Source organism: Sinocyclocheilus anshuiensis, unplaced genomic scaffold (genome assembly GCF_001515605.1).
Source record: "Sinocyclocheilus anshuiensis isolate Anshui unplaced genomic scaffold, SAMN03320099.WGS_v1.1 scaffold88, whole genome shotgun sequence".
Lineage (NCBI taxonomy): Eukaryota > Metazoa > Chordata > Actinopteri > Cypriniformes > Cyprinidae > Sinocyclocheilus > Sinocyclocheilus anshuiensis.
Window position 1 is genome coordinate 479,818 of NW_015555728.1, and position 15,748 is coordinate 495,565.

The 15,748-nt window shown below is 37.6% G+C and overlaps 1 protein-coding gene and 1 pseudogene across 4 annotated transcripts in view; one reads left to right on the top strand and one right to left on the bottom strand.

Annotated features, from left to right (window-relative positions):
- LOC107672748 (armadillo repeat protein deleted in velo-cardio-facial syndrome homolog) overlaps positions 1 to 8,715 on the top strand; it is a 267,938-nt gene extending 259,223 nt beyond the window's left edge. For 3 of the 4 annotated variants that reach the window (XM_016466071.1, XM_016466074.1, XM_016466072.1), the window contains 7 exons: positions 953 to 1,145; positions 2,046 to 2,157; positions 3,026 to 3,113; positions 4,678 to 4,731; positions 5,413 to 5,525; positions 7,214 to 7,326; positions 8,546 to 8,715. In XM_016466071.1, the coding sequence (XP_016321557.1) occupies positions 953 to 1,145; positions 2,046 to 2,157; positions 3,026 to 3,113; positions 4,678 to 4,731; positions 5,413 to 5,525; positions 7,214 to 7,315 (662 nt within the window). In that variant the 3' untranslated portion in view covers positions 7,316 to 7,326; positions 8,546 to 8,715. The remainder of the gene's footprint in view (positions 1 to 952; positions 1,146 to 2,045; positions 2,158 to 3,025; positions 3,114 to 4,677; positions 4,732 to 5,412; positions 5,526 to 7,213; positions 7,327 to 8,545) is intronic. The other variant, XM_016466075.1, reaches the window with a different exon arrangement.
- A 2,763-nt stretch (positions 8,716 to 11,478) lies between these two features.
- The window catches only part of LOC107672698 (N-acetylated-alpha-linked acidic dipeptidase-like protein), a 7,862-nt pseudogene continuing 3,592 nt past the window's right edge, over positions 11,479 to 15,748 (bottom strand).

Genomic DNA, 15,748 nt, shown 5'->3' on the forward strand with positions numbered 1-15,748 from the left:
TTTGTCATTAATCACTTACCCCCATGTTGTTCCAATCCCGTAAAAGCTTCGTTCGTCTTCAGAACACAATTTAAGATATTTTGGATGAAAACTGGGAGGCTTGTGACTGTCCCATTGACTGCCTAGTAAATTACACTGTCAAGGTCCAGAAAAGTATGAAAGACATCGTCAGAATAGTCCATCTGCCATAAATGGTTCAACCATAACGTTATGAAGCGACTAGAATACTTTTTGTACGCGAAGAAAACAAAAATAACGACTTTATTCAACAATTCGTCTCCTCTGTGTCTCTCCGCATCACCGTAGCGCCATTTTGGAGAATAACCACTGAACGCAAGCAGCGTACGCTCTTCTGTGTCAGCCGCGACACAAGGATACGTTTTCTACGTGTATTTACGCTTTGATTTGAACGTAAACAGCGCATCCGTGTAGCGCGGCTGACACAGAAGAGCGTACGCTGCTTGCGTTTAGTGGTTATTCTCCAAAATGGCGCTACGGTTATACGGAGAGACAAAGAGGAGATGAATTGTTGAATAAAGTCGTTATTTTTGTTTTCTTCGCGTACAAAAAGTATTCTCGTCACTTCATAACGTTACGGGGGTTTGGAACGACATTGGGGGAAAGTGATTCATGACAACATTTTCATTTTGGGGTGGAGTATCTCTTTAACGGTACGATTTTGTAATGTTTTTAAAAGACGTCTCTCATGCTCACCAAGTCTGCATTTATTTTATATGTATTTTTAAGCATACAGTAAAAATAGTAATATTGTGAAATATTACAGTTTATAATAATTGTTTTCTATATTTAAAAAATTCTAAAATGTAATTAAATCCTGTTATAGTAAAGCTGAATTTTCAGCAGTCATTACTCCATTACTTCATGGTAACTGCAACTTGCTTGACATTCTTTCAGAGCGGAATCTTTCATTTTTTTATATTATCATCTTCAGGGAGTTACGCTATGAGGGACTTGGTCAGCAACTTGCCCAGCGGACAGCAGCGGCCAGCCAAGAACCTGGAGGAGGACACAGTGGTGGCCATCCTCAACACCATCCATGAAATCATCATTGACAGCTCTGAGAACGCCCGCTCTCTCATTACTGCTCAAGCAATCGACAAACTAGTGGCCATCAACAGGACCAGGTAAGAAGGGAACAGAGAATGGAGGAAGATTATGGTAATGACACAATATATGGTCTCTCTTTGATCAGAGTTAAGCTATATTCACACTGTAAGTTTCTGATTTCTGCTCAAACCAGATATTTTGTGAAACTAGAATATTAAATTTAAAAAGCTTTAACATTTTAACCTTTATTTTCACTTTTCATCTTTCTATGTTATAATTGATTTTTAGATCAAGCCAACTATCTATGGTATTTTCACTTCAACCAATTATGATTTCTTAAGGCTTGCTTAGTTCTGTATGTTCACAAACAACAGGTTTTTGATCTGTGTAAACATCTTATGTTAGTTTGGGTCCTCCTTAACTGGCAGAGAAAAACAGCAACAAGAGTTGCTGCTTTTTGAAGTGTCTTATTTTTATCACCACACATCTTTAATATATGTGTGTTAAAAACTGAATATTAAATGGTGCAGTGCTGTTGATATCAAAAGCAGCAGAGACCTCCGGAGAGTGAGCCATATGTTAAACAAACAACCTCCATGCTTTCCACATGTGACCTCATTTAAAACTGCACATCATTTATACCATTTCTGCCTGAGCATGATTTTACCCGAAACTAGATATTGATTGTAAGAGATTAACTTTTTAAAGAGTACATGCTAGACTGGAGAGTGGCTACACGGCCTCTCTCTATCTCTCTCTGACTCTTTGAAGTCGTAGGCTCCTGGTAATTAAGTGAGGATCACAGGAAAAGCTAATGAAGTGAAAAGAGAGAAATCTGTGGCCACAGGGGTTAGAGATTGGAGCCATAGTGACACTGCGATGCTGGGAGGGGAATAGATGACTTTGAATTTGAGAGTTATTCCACTGGGCTCTGGATTCTGCATAACTCTCTTTCCCTCCATGTTTATGCATTGCAGCCAGTCGGCAAGGGAAACCAAAGCTGCTTCCCATGTACTACAGACGGTTTGGAGCTATAAGGAGCTGAGAAATGCCCTGACCAAGGATGGCTGGAATAAAACACACTTCCAAGTAGAGTGAAGCATAAACGCACACAAACACTCTGATTTCTCAGTTATTCCTAAACCAAAGTGTAAAGTGGAGAAAGGTAAATCCCATGAAGAAATGTCCAGGTCACACTTCACTTTAAAATGTAAAGAAAAACTAAGAAATTAATAAGAAAATATTTGCATAGTGAAAATTGAGTGTTAATGGAGTGTCATTTTCATCATAATCAAGCAGAATTGTCCCCCAAAATTCTCATGCCCTCAAATTTCTAAAAAAAAAAAAAGAAAATCTTGTTCTCATTAATGTAATACATTCCTGAGTGGACACAATGATTTATTTATTTTTTACATTTTTAAATATAAAATAAATATGATATGAAATGATATTAAAGGTCACATAAATAATAATGAAAAATTATTATAGATATATTCAGTGAAACAAATACTGCTATGATGTATACTTCAGTTATGCTGTATTTGACAAATGTACATTAATTCTATTATGAAAGTGTTCTCATTTCAAATGTCACATATATTTTTCACATCACAGTATTTTTTGTTGAACGAGAATGAGATCAAATGTGCTTAAGTTTATTTATTGTGCCTAGGTGCCAGTAAAATTATTTCAGAATGCAAAAAGTCATGATGGTCAAAATAATAGATCTCATTTCCTTGATGCAAAATACATTTTTTTCGAAAGAAAGTGAAATATGATTCAGACATTTCTTGATGGTTTCTGTGAGATTCACATTCTATTGTAACTATCCTTTGCATCCCTTACTGTACATATTTTATGAAGAAAGAGACCTAGTTGTCCTAATCCAAGTGCTTTTAGTGAAGGTTTGTCACTCTGTCCTGTGTTTCTGAAACATTCTCCTCTTGATCCTTCTCAGCCGATACCGACTGGCACTCCCAAAGGATCTAAGAGTTGCAAGCCTGGCTACGACGATACTACACTCCCCTTGATGGAGACGAACCAAGGTTAGCATAAGACCCCAAACAGAGACTTTACACACCCTGATAGCAGCGAATCTGGGTGCTCAGGGGAGTTCTGGCGGTTCAGGTGCACCTGAGCGAGCATATCTTCTGAACTCTACTACTTTCTGTGTTTTAACACACGGCAGAATGCTTGATCTCTCACCCCCGCTGCTCAGCTGGTGTGTGCAGCTGCCGCATCTCTTGTGCTTTAATCGGTCATTTGAGTGGTTCATATGATACAGAATGATTTATGAGGATCAGACAGCAGATTAATGGGCCTCAATGTAGGAGCTCATTATTCATTCACTCTCAAGTAAAATGATGGTAAATTACTGCAGTGCTGCAATAAAAAGCACCATCCGTCCACCCAGGGCACATCTCATTGAGAGAGGAGTTAGCATGACAGCTTTGGCTTTTTTTTAGATTTTATTGCTGCAGTTAGCATGGATGCTCATGACAGTGATACATTTGATCACTTCCATCAGTCCCATGCCATTACCTGCTTGCCTTACTGTGGAGAATTGAGCACAACAGTGACCGCCCATCTTTTCGGAAGCCTTTGTTCCAGAAGCATTTTTCTCATTCATTTTCTCTATAGCTGAATTAAAAATCTATAAAAAGGTCTTAAACCAAACTAACCACTATGAACTACTCATCCGTGAACCATTCTGAAGGATATTATTGAATCAGCACAATAAAATATGAAACTTTTAACTTAAGATTGTTTGTGAGTATAAAATACATGTTTTAAAGGCCCATTCACACCAAGAACGATAACTATAAAGATAACTATATTAGCGTCCACACCAGCAGACGATATCGTCTGTTTATTCCAAGCGCACTCTTGTCTGCCACTTTAAACTCTAGAGCTCGTGATAGCAGGATTGATTCTGATTGGCTGTCAATGTTTTTATCGTTCATCAGCTGGAAAAAAAAATCGTTCTGGAAGTGATTCCAACGATATCGTTTCTCTGTGCCTTTATCGTTATAGCTGTGGTGTGGACTCTGCTAATCTTTAATATTGAGAACGATTTTTAGAACTATATCTTTATTGTTATCTTTATAGTTATCGTCCTGGGTGTGAACAGGACTTAAGTGTATTATTTAATCTAAAACGTATTGTGAAATATTGTGAAATTGTATTCCAATTTAAAATAACTTATCTATTTTGATATATTTTAAAATGTAATTTATTGTTGTGATGGCAAAGCTGAATTTTCAGCAGCCATTACTCAGTCTTCAGTGTCACATGATCCTTCAGAAATCATTCTAATATGCTGATTTGCTGCTCAAGAATCATTTCTTATTATTATCTCACTTGAAAATGGTTTGATTTGATTATAATTTCTATGCTTTATGGTAGTGGGCGGTTACTGTTGAGTCAGATTGCCGCTATTCTCACTTCCTTTGTCTTCTCTGATTGGTGTCTCTCACTTCAGAATTGTGGATAGTTTAGGATTTCACAGAGAATTATGTATTTAAAAAAAAATGTATACTTAAATTGACATTCTAAAATTGAGCATGCATATTAGTGATGTGAAAATCCAGCCTGTAAAATGCTTTTCAGGCAATAGAGGGTGTAGCGGTGGGGATGTGATACCTATGGATGAACTCGGTCCAGGTAAGACAATGTCGGCATGCTCTCAAAAAAAAAAAAAAGTCTTACAGACTAATGTGGTTTTAAGAGAATACAAAACCATAATCCCTCTAATTCCATTTACCCTAAAATTTCTCCCAAGCAATGTTGTGTTTAGTTTTAAAAGTAATTTTTCTAACCGCATTTCTTTTTCCCTGAAGAGTTTCATTCCAATGCTGTCTGCAATACCCCTCTTTTAATAAGATGTTTGTAGTGTTGTTGTGTTTGGTGTGTTTTGGGCCAATGACAATTTGAACAGAAGCACTATTGCTTGTTCGCTACAGAGTAACACCTCTTCATTATGGCGCCGTCTCTCTGATCTTCTCCACTGAAGCAGCATCCTCTCCAAGCCTGACTGACAATAATTGGACAGAGGCTGAAGATGGGGTGCTGCTTTAGTGGGTAGAAGTAAGTGATGAAATGGCAGTGACTGTGAGGGACAGCTCATACACACGGCCTGCATGAACACACACAAAACCCGCACAGTAATCACACACATCACATGCTCAGCTGTGAGCACCAGAACATCTGTGAATGCAGCACCTATGGGATGCTCCCAGCTGAAGGTTGAGGGATTCGTTTCTGTTTGTTTGAAGAGCCATGCTGAGGGTGCTGACACACCGATCATGGTAACAGAGCTTTTCTGCTTTCTTTCCCTCTCATTAGATGGCTATTCGACGATTGACCAGAGAGACAAAGACTCCAAGTACAAAAGCAGCGATGGCTCATCTGATCTGCAGGAGCGGGAGCCGTTAAAGGTCAGAGCTGAAGTGTCAGAAGTGAGACACGTTTCTACATCCGTTTAATCTGAGAAGGCACTGTGTGTGACAATGCTATCTGTGGTAGTGTGGTAATATCCTGTCTGTCTCATTAGCTGCTTCAGGCACCAACACTGCAAGTTGTGCAGAGAAAAGAGAAATGATATATTAACAGTGAATTTGGGTTGGAGCCACGGTGAAGCGGTTAGCTGCAAAACCTAGTGAGTTGTCTAATTAGTGGAAGGCTTCAGAACTGTATTGCCAGATATGTAGAACAATAAGCAATCTGGTCTGAGCCAAAATAAGGTTGGTTCTCCACAACAAACCAAAGTGATTTTCACGCGTTGGAAATGCGACCCATGACTGCCCATATTTATAAGCAACCTAATGAAAAACAATCCTAAATTCGCTTATAATAAGTGGACATGGCAATACTGATTTTATGGCATCATAGATCCCCCCCAGTATGATGGTGTGATATATATATATCAGACTTTCAGATCACAGTCTACATCTATACGTTTAAGATATCTGTTCATATTAAGTATATTTAAACTTAACTTCCCCTCATACAGTCTGTTGTTAGCTCCATGTGGTGCTTAAAAAGATAATTAAATGTCAGCTTTGTGATTTTTTTTAAAGTTATTAATGTAGAGATGATTAAGAAACTGTCTGGTGCTACTATTTTCCCCCTCTGACTGTCATCTGTAGGAGAGGTCGACTTGCATATCAAGTGCCTCTGCAACAGTAGATTGAGTTCTCTTACTCCTCCTTGACTTTATATGGATTCATCTCATATAACGAGTGTTATCAGAGTCCAGTGTGAGAGTGATTGACATTACTGTGTCTGCATTCGAAAGAGGCCACACTGTGCTCATAGATGAGCGTGTTCATGGACGCCTCTGCATTATTGACGACTACATTTCTGTACCATCTGTAGTTCGTCTCAGCATTGTGACAGGGCTTTGTATCTCAACAGCTGCCTGCCATATTTCTTTGTTAGACTTTCCGAACGCTTTAATAGATGTCATGACAAATTCAGATTCCTATTGCTTCGACTTTCAGAATGTCAACCGAACAAACAGATTAATTATTTTCTATTGTCACAATATTTGGCAGACATTAAAGGGGTCATATGATGCGATTTCAATTCTTCCTTTCTCTTTGGAGTGTTACAAGCTCTTGGTGCATAAAGAAGATCTGTAAAGTTGCAAAGACTAAAGTCTCAAATCCAAAGAGATATTCTTTATAAAAGTTCAGAGTCAGCCACACCTACCTAAAACGGCTCGTTCTAACACGCCCCCACATATCTACCTCACTATGTGGGAAGATTTGCATAACGCCGCCCAAATGTTCACGCAAAGAAAGAAGGCGTAACTTTTAGTCTATAATGTTCTTTTTAGCAGCATCATATGACCCCTTTAAGGGTTTATTTCCCTACTAATACAATGAAGTTGCTCCCTCTAGGGGACCTTGCTGGCACAACACGCATGTATACCTAAAAATCATGCCGATCAAAGTTTTGCTGTTTTCGGAATGGATCTTTGTTCAGTTCTGCATGCATTCACTTCAATTACCTTTCTGTTCTATCATTTCAAACTGTTTATTTTCCCCTTGAGCTTCCCCTGCTGCAAGGACTAACTCTGGCCTTTCTCTGTGTGTTTAAACTGTTGGTTTTGCTGATTTGAACCCCTCTCCCATTGCTGCAGAATGACACAAATAGGAAACACTATATCAGGAGCAACAGGCCGACTGTCAGCCTGGTGGATGCTTGTGATGTAAAACCTCAGCCTGTTGACTCCTGGGTCTAAATGCATGCATGGTAGGTTTTATGTGTTTGATTTGGGTGTTTTGTTGTAGTGGTTTTGTTCTCACCCATCCTGTTTATGAAATAACTCCCACCCTTTTTTCATCATTTGCTCTGTCTAACCCAGAGAAGTGCATTGTCTGAATCGATCGCTAATCTGACGACTGCATGTTCAGATCTTAAAATATAATTTTCTTCATGAGGATTGTGATTCAGAATAGATGTGAAGATAGGATCAAACTGATTTCTTGAAGAGTGGAGCATGATTAAGTGTCTATATTGCATGTACTCTACCGTTCAAAAGCTTGTTTTTTTTGGGTTTTTTTAATAAAAAAACAGTAATATTTTGAAATATTAGTTTAAAATAACAGGTTTTTTTGGTTATATTTTAAAATGCAATTTATTCCTGTGATGGCAAAGCTGAATTTTCAACAGCCATTATTTCAGTCTTCAGTGTCACATGATCCTTCAGAAATTATTCTAATATGCTGATTTGCTGCTCAAGAAACATTTCCTATTATTATCAATGTTGAAAACAGTTGTGCTGCTTAATATTTTTGTGGAAACCATGATACAATTTTTCAGCATTCTTCGGTGAATAGAAAGTTCAAAAGAACTGCATTTATTTCAAATAGAAAACTAATTTTTTTACTGTCACTTTGGAACAATTTAATGTGTCCTTGCTGACTTTTTGCTGAAAGTATTCATTTCTTTTAAATAAAATCTCACCCCAAACCTTTGAACGCTTTTCACTCATTTTCTGTGGAAAGTGGACTAAATGAAGAAACTACACTGTGTATACTCGTACATGTTCCAGTGCTGACTTCTCTGGGTTAGCATCATCATCGTCTGTTTATTTTCACTCTCATGCTTGCCAAATATCTGCTCATCATCCTTGCTTTCTTCATCCCATACTGTATCTGTCTGGCAGGAAACCATCATCAGTTCAGTTCTAGTCCTTGAAACATGTAGAATTTAATCATGTCCAGTATTGTTTAAATCTGGTAAGTCATATAGAGAAAACATGTCATTAGTTTCAACATCCTAAAAATCATCCATCATTCAAGTGACATGCTCGCTTTCATTTGGCAGACATTATCTTGTGCATGTCTATAAATGTAATCATGTCTTTGTTTGTGAACATATTACAAATATCTCTCATTAGAACGCACATTTTTATTTAGTCTGATAATGTCGTCTGATGTCTGTGGCTTTCCTGCCCTCTCCGCTGCAGGCTTAGCTAGCAACAGCGCCACATCTTACCACACAAGGATTTCACGTCACCACTGCCATTAACTGCAGAGCTCACCGTGATGTGGACTCATCTGAAGACTTTTGCCTAAAAGAGCGAGAGAAAAATACAAACTTTCATTCAACAGCCAATATTTTGAACAAGTGAAAAGGGGAAAAAAGTACCATTTCTCATATGTACATTCCCACTGGATGTAGTGTACCCAGAACTGAGGATTTGCTGTCACGGAGCCAGAATGATGGATTGATTTGAGTGTACAGTGCTGTCATGGACGTGGATGTGTATTGGAAAGAATTGGATTGAGGGGTAAAAGGAAATAAGAAAAAAAACTATTTTTATGTCAAAAGAATTTAATTTTTGCCTATTATTTTTGTTGTACGTTTCTGCCTGATTACTGTTTGTTTTGTGGATTTGTTTTCCCCCGAAGTGCAGTGAATTGTGAATTTTGTTTTCATTTATTTTCATTTTGTAGAGTTTTAATGAAAGTTTGGGTTTTCTAAAATAGTTGAGGACACTTGTGAAAGGAGGAAAAATAATGTTTTTTTTTGTTGTTGATGATGTTCATTACAACGGTGTGGGGGCACATACAAAGTCTGGGGGGGGAGGGGGTCTATATTGAAATGCACGCTTTTGCAATTTCTGTGTGCTGGCTTTATAAAGCAACTTTAAAGACATATTATCACTGTGTTTGTTTCTTCTCACTTAGAACTGTTGTTAAAAAGCAGAGATTTACCTGCTTACAGTGACATCTGCTCATAGTGGAGCTGAGAGGAGGAGAGCTGCTGTGCTTTCAGCTGGATTTGATCTGCTGATCTTGTATTCCCCTTGACATGTCGAGCTGTAGAGGCATTCTGGGTAACACTGGCACTTACCAACTATTGCTTTGGTTTATTTAAAAAAGGGTAATGAGGGGGAAAAAATCTATTTGTTAATATGTAGATTGTGCTACGAGGGATGGTAGGGGGATTCACTTGCTCCTGTTGTCATAAAGGTAGATTTTAAAAGCATTTTATATTTTTTGTTGTTTTATAAATGTATATTAGCTGCAAATATTAAAAAAAAGAGGGCAAAAAGGTCACAATCATCCTTATAACATTGATAGATGTGAATCCATAACAGATTGTTCAGAGCACATTCAGTATTCCGTACAGAAAGCATGGCCATGTTTGTATAAAAACTATTAATAATATAATAAACAGATCATTGCTTTAGTTAAATGTGTATCAAAGGCTGTAGAGTCATTCTCATTGTCTTATTTATATTTGATATTTTTTACACCTTGTTTTGTTAAATGGAAGCATTTATTATCAGTGTTGTTTTTTCAATTGGAAAACATGTTCAAAATGATCTGATTGGTTGGCAAAATTTAAAGGAAAGACCAGAATGAATTTCAGAAGAGGAATCAGGGATAGATACTTCCTTTCATTTCAGCTCTTATGCCAGCCTTTCTAAATACTTTCACATCAAAAATGTATCTCTCGAGTATAACAAAATAACATGACAATTGTGGATACTCAAATGTTTCCACTGTCAGTGTAAAGATATCCTGTGTTATATCATTTTTTACCCATAAACGCATAAAAATGGGCAAACACTAAGTAATATACCAAGTAGAACGACAAATTATTTTGTTCTTATTCCAGTTTCCTGATAATGTGTAATATGCAGCACACACCTGCTTTATCATCTGATTTCTGTCATGTAAGTCTATATCTAACTCTCTATAGCAAGGTTTTTTCAGTAGTGTTTTAACAGAGACTCCTAATAACAAAATAGCAGTGTAATCATTTCATTTTTAAAGAGGAAATGATGTGTACGTTCACATCGAGATCTTTAGCCTTGTGTAGGTTCATTATTAATATTTGACTGTCTGTTCCTGACTGCCTTTTTGCAGAATAAAACCAAAGGATTTTGGTACCGTGTAGTACAAGAGAAGAGGTTCCCAGAGTGTGTATATTTATAGAAAAACAGATGTTGAAATGGATTCAAGAGAAGCCTACCTTTGTAGATATCACTAATTCAAAGCATCAAAACTCAGTACATGTACAACTTGGTAGCAAATGTGTTTGTAACTATCATGTGCCTTAACCTTTTTCCATGTTAGATGAAAATAAGTGTTTTATATGTTTTATTGGTCCCTAACTGCTCTTTCTCTCTCTCTCTCTCTCTCTCTCTCTCTGTCTCTTTGACATACAAACAAACACACACACACACACACACACCTCCTCTCTCTGGCTCCTCCCACTTTCACTCACTCTGTGTTCTCAATGTAGTCTAGACTGGTGGTGGGTTTTGCCTTGTATTACATTGTATTATACAATTTTAAAAGATAGAAACATTAAAAGGTTTTGATTATATAGTTGTTTATGCTTTCCTAGCACTCAAGAACAATGCCACAGTGACCGAATGTATTGTTAATTTTACTAATACCCAGAAGAGAGAATTGCTCTTGTTAAAGAAAAATACAGGTTTGTAGAGTATCACTTTGGTGTGTTTTCAATAAATCATGCCTGAAATGAGCATATTCTGTCCGTTTCTTTTCCTTTCCCCCCCTAACTTAAAATTTAAATTGTGTCATTTTGTAGTTTTGGACCCCATTGACTTTCAGTGTATGGCTAAAACAGTTGAAATGTTGTTCAAAATGTTATTTTGTGTTCCATAGAAGACAGAAAACCATGCCGATGACCTAAGGGTGAGTAAATGATGACAGAATGTTTATTTTTGTATGGACCATACTTTAATACACTTTCAATCTTCATTTCAGGCAAATTATGCATTTACTAGAAACAGCTTGTCACACGATTTTTCATCAGAAAACAGGTTTTTGTTTCATAGTCATAATAATTTAGTTCCTCTAGAAATCTCTGAATTTTTTACATTTGTACATGATTTAAAGATTGATACTCCCTCTGGCTGTTTAACAACTCCAAGAGCGGAAATATTTATTTCAGGAATTTAATTTGGTAAAAACGGCAAAATATTTCTAACTTTGTGCATTAAATCACATCATCCAGTGTGTGTGCAGCTCCTGCGATGGCCTGTGTGACGATGGATATGTGTTTATGAGCCTGATCCCAGTCTTCCTTCAGCCCGGTGCTCTCAGCCTTCTTTACTGCATCTGCCAGGCCGGGGAAGGTGGGCACACTTGATGACCATATCACATGCCTGTGTGGTGCCAGACAGCATTAGAAGTGATTGCAAACAGGTGTGACATCAGCATGAACAAATGGAGAGTGGTAAGGGGAATGCAGATTAATATTCATAAGGGACCGGTCATTATTAGCAGGACATTTTAATAATGCTGCTTCATACCTGAAACCATATTGCTCTGGGAATGCTAGCGGGTCAAGGAAAGCTCTGTCCAGCAGCATGAGCTGGTCATTAATTTGACGAACCTTCAGGGGCCTGTTGTGAAGACAGAAGTTATGTTTATGCTGTTTTGTACCCTTGACACCACAGCAGGTGATTTTGACATCACTTTAACCCTGTAAAGCCTACTCTATCAAATTTCTAATGCCTCTAAATTATCAACATGAGCAAAACTTTGCTGAAAAACCTGTTGTACACCATATTCTACATAGTTTATTCTTTTTTAGCAAGTAAAAGACCTTTAAAAACATCCCCCTTCAGGTTGTGGTACACATGTCTTTTTTACTGTGAAATCCATAATGATTTTTATAAAGTAAATGTAAAAATAAATGTGAAATTGTTAGTAACACTTATTGGACTCGAGCCACTTAGGTTTATACTTGATTATTCATACAGATTGTTTTTTTAAATAATCATGATAAAAAAGTATGAAATATGATCAGGTTTTTTCAGGAATGTTTTATCTTACTCTGCTAGGGTTGTAAAAATCTCAAAGAATGGCCATATAAATATCAGCAAAGACACCAAATTGCAATTTTTTGCTCAGTTTGGGCCTCTAAATAAAATTGAGATGTTTTTTATGAGCTCCAAATTTATCTGTCTATCTATCTATCTATCTATATATGTGTGTGTATATATATATATATATATGTCAAGTTTGGTGGCTGTCGTGGAATAACTGCACAGCTTTCTTCGAGGATTCTGGGATAGGAAAAAGTGCTCATTCTCATTGCTACTTTGACACTTATGTACTTCCATCTCTCTCACCTTGTACAAACATTTAGGTTGGCAAATTCCCCTAATGAATAACATTTCCCTCATCCAAAGCAGTCTGGAAAATCTTATTAGCTCACCGATAGAGATTCCTTTAGCCGCAAGTTTTTCCTCAAAGATTGTAACCGCCTGACTGAGGTACTGCTCTGGACTTTCTGCATAGTCACTGCAGTTGAAAGGCAGCAGAAGACTGTCAGCCAATCGCAACAGTACGTTCCATGCTGTCCTGGCTACTGCCTGGTGACTTGTGAAACCTACATAATGGAAAGTCCTTTGAATTTAAAATAGAACCGACAAGAACTGGCAGACAAATATTAAAAGAGGGATTATAGTACATAGAATATATTATCTCATTTGAGAACCTCAGTATTCGGTTCATCTGGATCAATGTGTGTAGATGCGTATAGTCAAAGGTATCATAAGCTGTGTAGTAGGCTGGGTAGATTCGCGCTCTTGTTTTGCTCTGCAAAGGGATGGAGAATGTGTTCTTAATATTAACCAACTGTTTTTAATTCCAAGTGTTTGATTGCATCAGCGCTGACCACATACCCAATCATAATAATAGGAAATGTCCATAGACGTTATTCCAAGGTAGTGCATAAAAGCAGCATAATCACTTCCTGCTCCTGTCAAGAAGCCCACACTAAAAATACAATGAACAGTATTGAGAATTATTACTAGTAGTCATGGTATTGTAATCACCTTGTTTTAAAATATAACATCAAACCATGAGGTATATTGCGAGCATACTTTGGTATAAATCCCATAATTTGGACGGGTTCTGTTGGAAAACTGTTCTCATAGACTGATTTGGTTGGTCCAGGTGCATTTACCTGAAAGCACATGACTCATCAAAGCATTATGAAAGTCACATCTCAGATAAGGTAACTGATAAAGGACTTGTTCCTCACCTGTTTGGAGGCTGTAAAAATGACACTGTGCTGCTGGAGAAGCAGAAGCCCTGAGCGTAGCGTTAGCTGTGGTGGACATAGAACATTTCATCAAGTAGAAAACTGGAGGAAAATTATATTCTGATGAAAAGAGGAAAAGCATCAAGTCGTACCGAACACTGAGATGTCCACGTTGACGTTTGCCACAGTGCGCTCACTCAGCTTACTGAAGTACTCCTAAGAACGAACATTTCTTTTAACATCAGTATGGTGGGTTTTTTTTTTAGTAATGCTACTGATGTCTTTATCAACAGACCTCTGTGTATTCTGCAGATCCAATAAAGCCAAATTCTTCAGCTCCCCAACTGCCAAAAATAATGGACCGCCGAGGCTGCCATTTCCCTTTCAGGTAGAGATATCAATTAATATGATTTGATTTTTGTTATTCTTTCAGCTTGGAACTGACACTAGAATATGATGCATATCATATATTATATTTTTCTCTTTATTGCCTCCCAGCACTCATATAGTTTTAAGAACACAGTGTTATTTCCATTATACTCCTAGACCACTTTGTGTAACAGCAAATGACTTGATTTGGGTCACTACAGCCAGCCCTACAGTCACATCTAATGACAAAATCAGTTTTTCTGTGAATGTCATTAGGTCTCACCTTCCTTCACCATCTTCCCCAGCACTCTGGTGATCTCCAGCATTACTGCTGTACCGCTGCTGGGGGCAATGGCTCTGTGTACCCAGCTGTCCCTGTGGTTCCACGTACCTGTCTGAATAACACAAATACAGTTTGCAAATGCAACTGATGTGATAAATACCTCAAAATGTATTTGGTAATATAACAACAAGTACAAATAAAAAGCTTTGATAAGGCTGTATTTATTAGATCAAAAATACTGTAAAATAGTAATTATGTTGTTACAGTTTAAAAGAGCTGTTTTCTATTCTAATATATTTGAAAATGTGATTTATTTCTGCGATGGCAAAGCTAATTTGTCAGAAGCCATTACTCCAGTTTTCAGTTATATAATGACTTAAGTGCCCAAATACTTTTTGGGAACTGTGTATATTAAGACAACATGTTTTTTTTTTTGTTATTGTTGTTTGTTTGTTTGTTTTGCTTGTTAATATTATGACAAATCTAACTTACCTGGCTCAACGCTGCCTCGGATTACTCCCATAACATTTGCTGAATATTCCAGCCTCTCAGTGTTGTAAATGTCCAAGTGCACATTGCTGACAGACAAAACATTCTTTTAATTCTGACCAACATTATAACCTTTCAACACAAAATCATACTTGTTCAAACATTGCAAGATATACAGTGCCTTGCGAAAGTATTCATACCCCTTCATTTTTTTCACGTTTTATGTTGCTGCCTTGTGTTAAACTGCTTAAATGTACTTTTTTTCCTACATCAATCTACACTCCATACACCATAATGACAAAGCAAAAACTGAAATAAGTACATTGCATAAGTATTCGTACCCTTAACTAAATATTTAGCTGAAGCACCTTCACAGCCTCAAGTCTTTTTTGTTTGATGCGACAAGCTTTGCTCATCAGCATTTGGCAATTATCTGCCATTCTTCACCTCACCTGTTCACCTCTCAAGCTCTGTCTGGTTGGATGGGGCAGATGCACATTTTCAGGTTTCTCCAGAAATATTTGATTGAGTTCAAGCTCAGGCTCTGGCTGGGCCACTCAAGGACATTCACAGAGTTGTCTAGAAGTCACTCTTGCTGTGTGCTTAGGTTCATCAGACCAGAGAATATTATTTCTCACAGTCTGATGGTCCTTTAGGTGCTTTTTTGCTAATTCTAAGTGTGTTTTCATGTGTCTTCACTGAGGAGAGGATTGAGTCCACACCGCCGTAAAGCCCAGATCGGTGGAGTGTTGCGGTGGTGTTTGTCCTTCTGTAGATTTCTCCTATCTCCACATATGATCATGGAGCTAAACTAGAGGGACCATCGGGTTCTTGGTCACCACACTAACCAAAGCCCTTCTCCATCAATTGCTCAGTTTGGCCAGGAGGCCAGCTCTAGGAAGAGTCCTGGTTGTTTCAAACTTCTTCCATTAAAGGTAACAGGGACTACATGCTTCTGTGAACCTTCAATGCTGCATAAATATTTCTGTA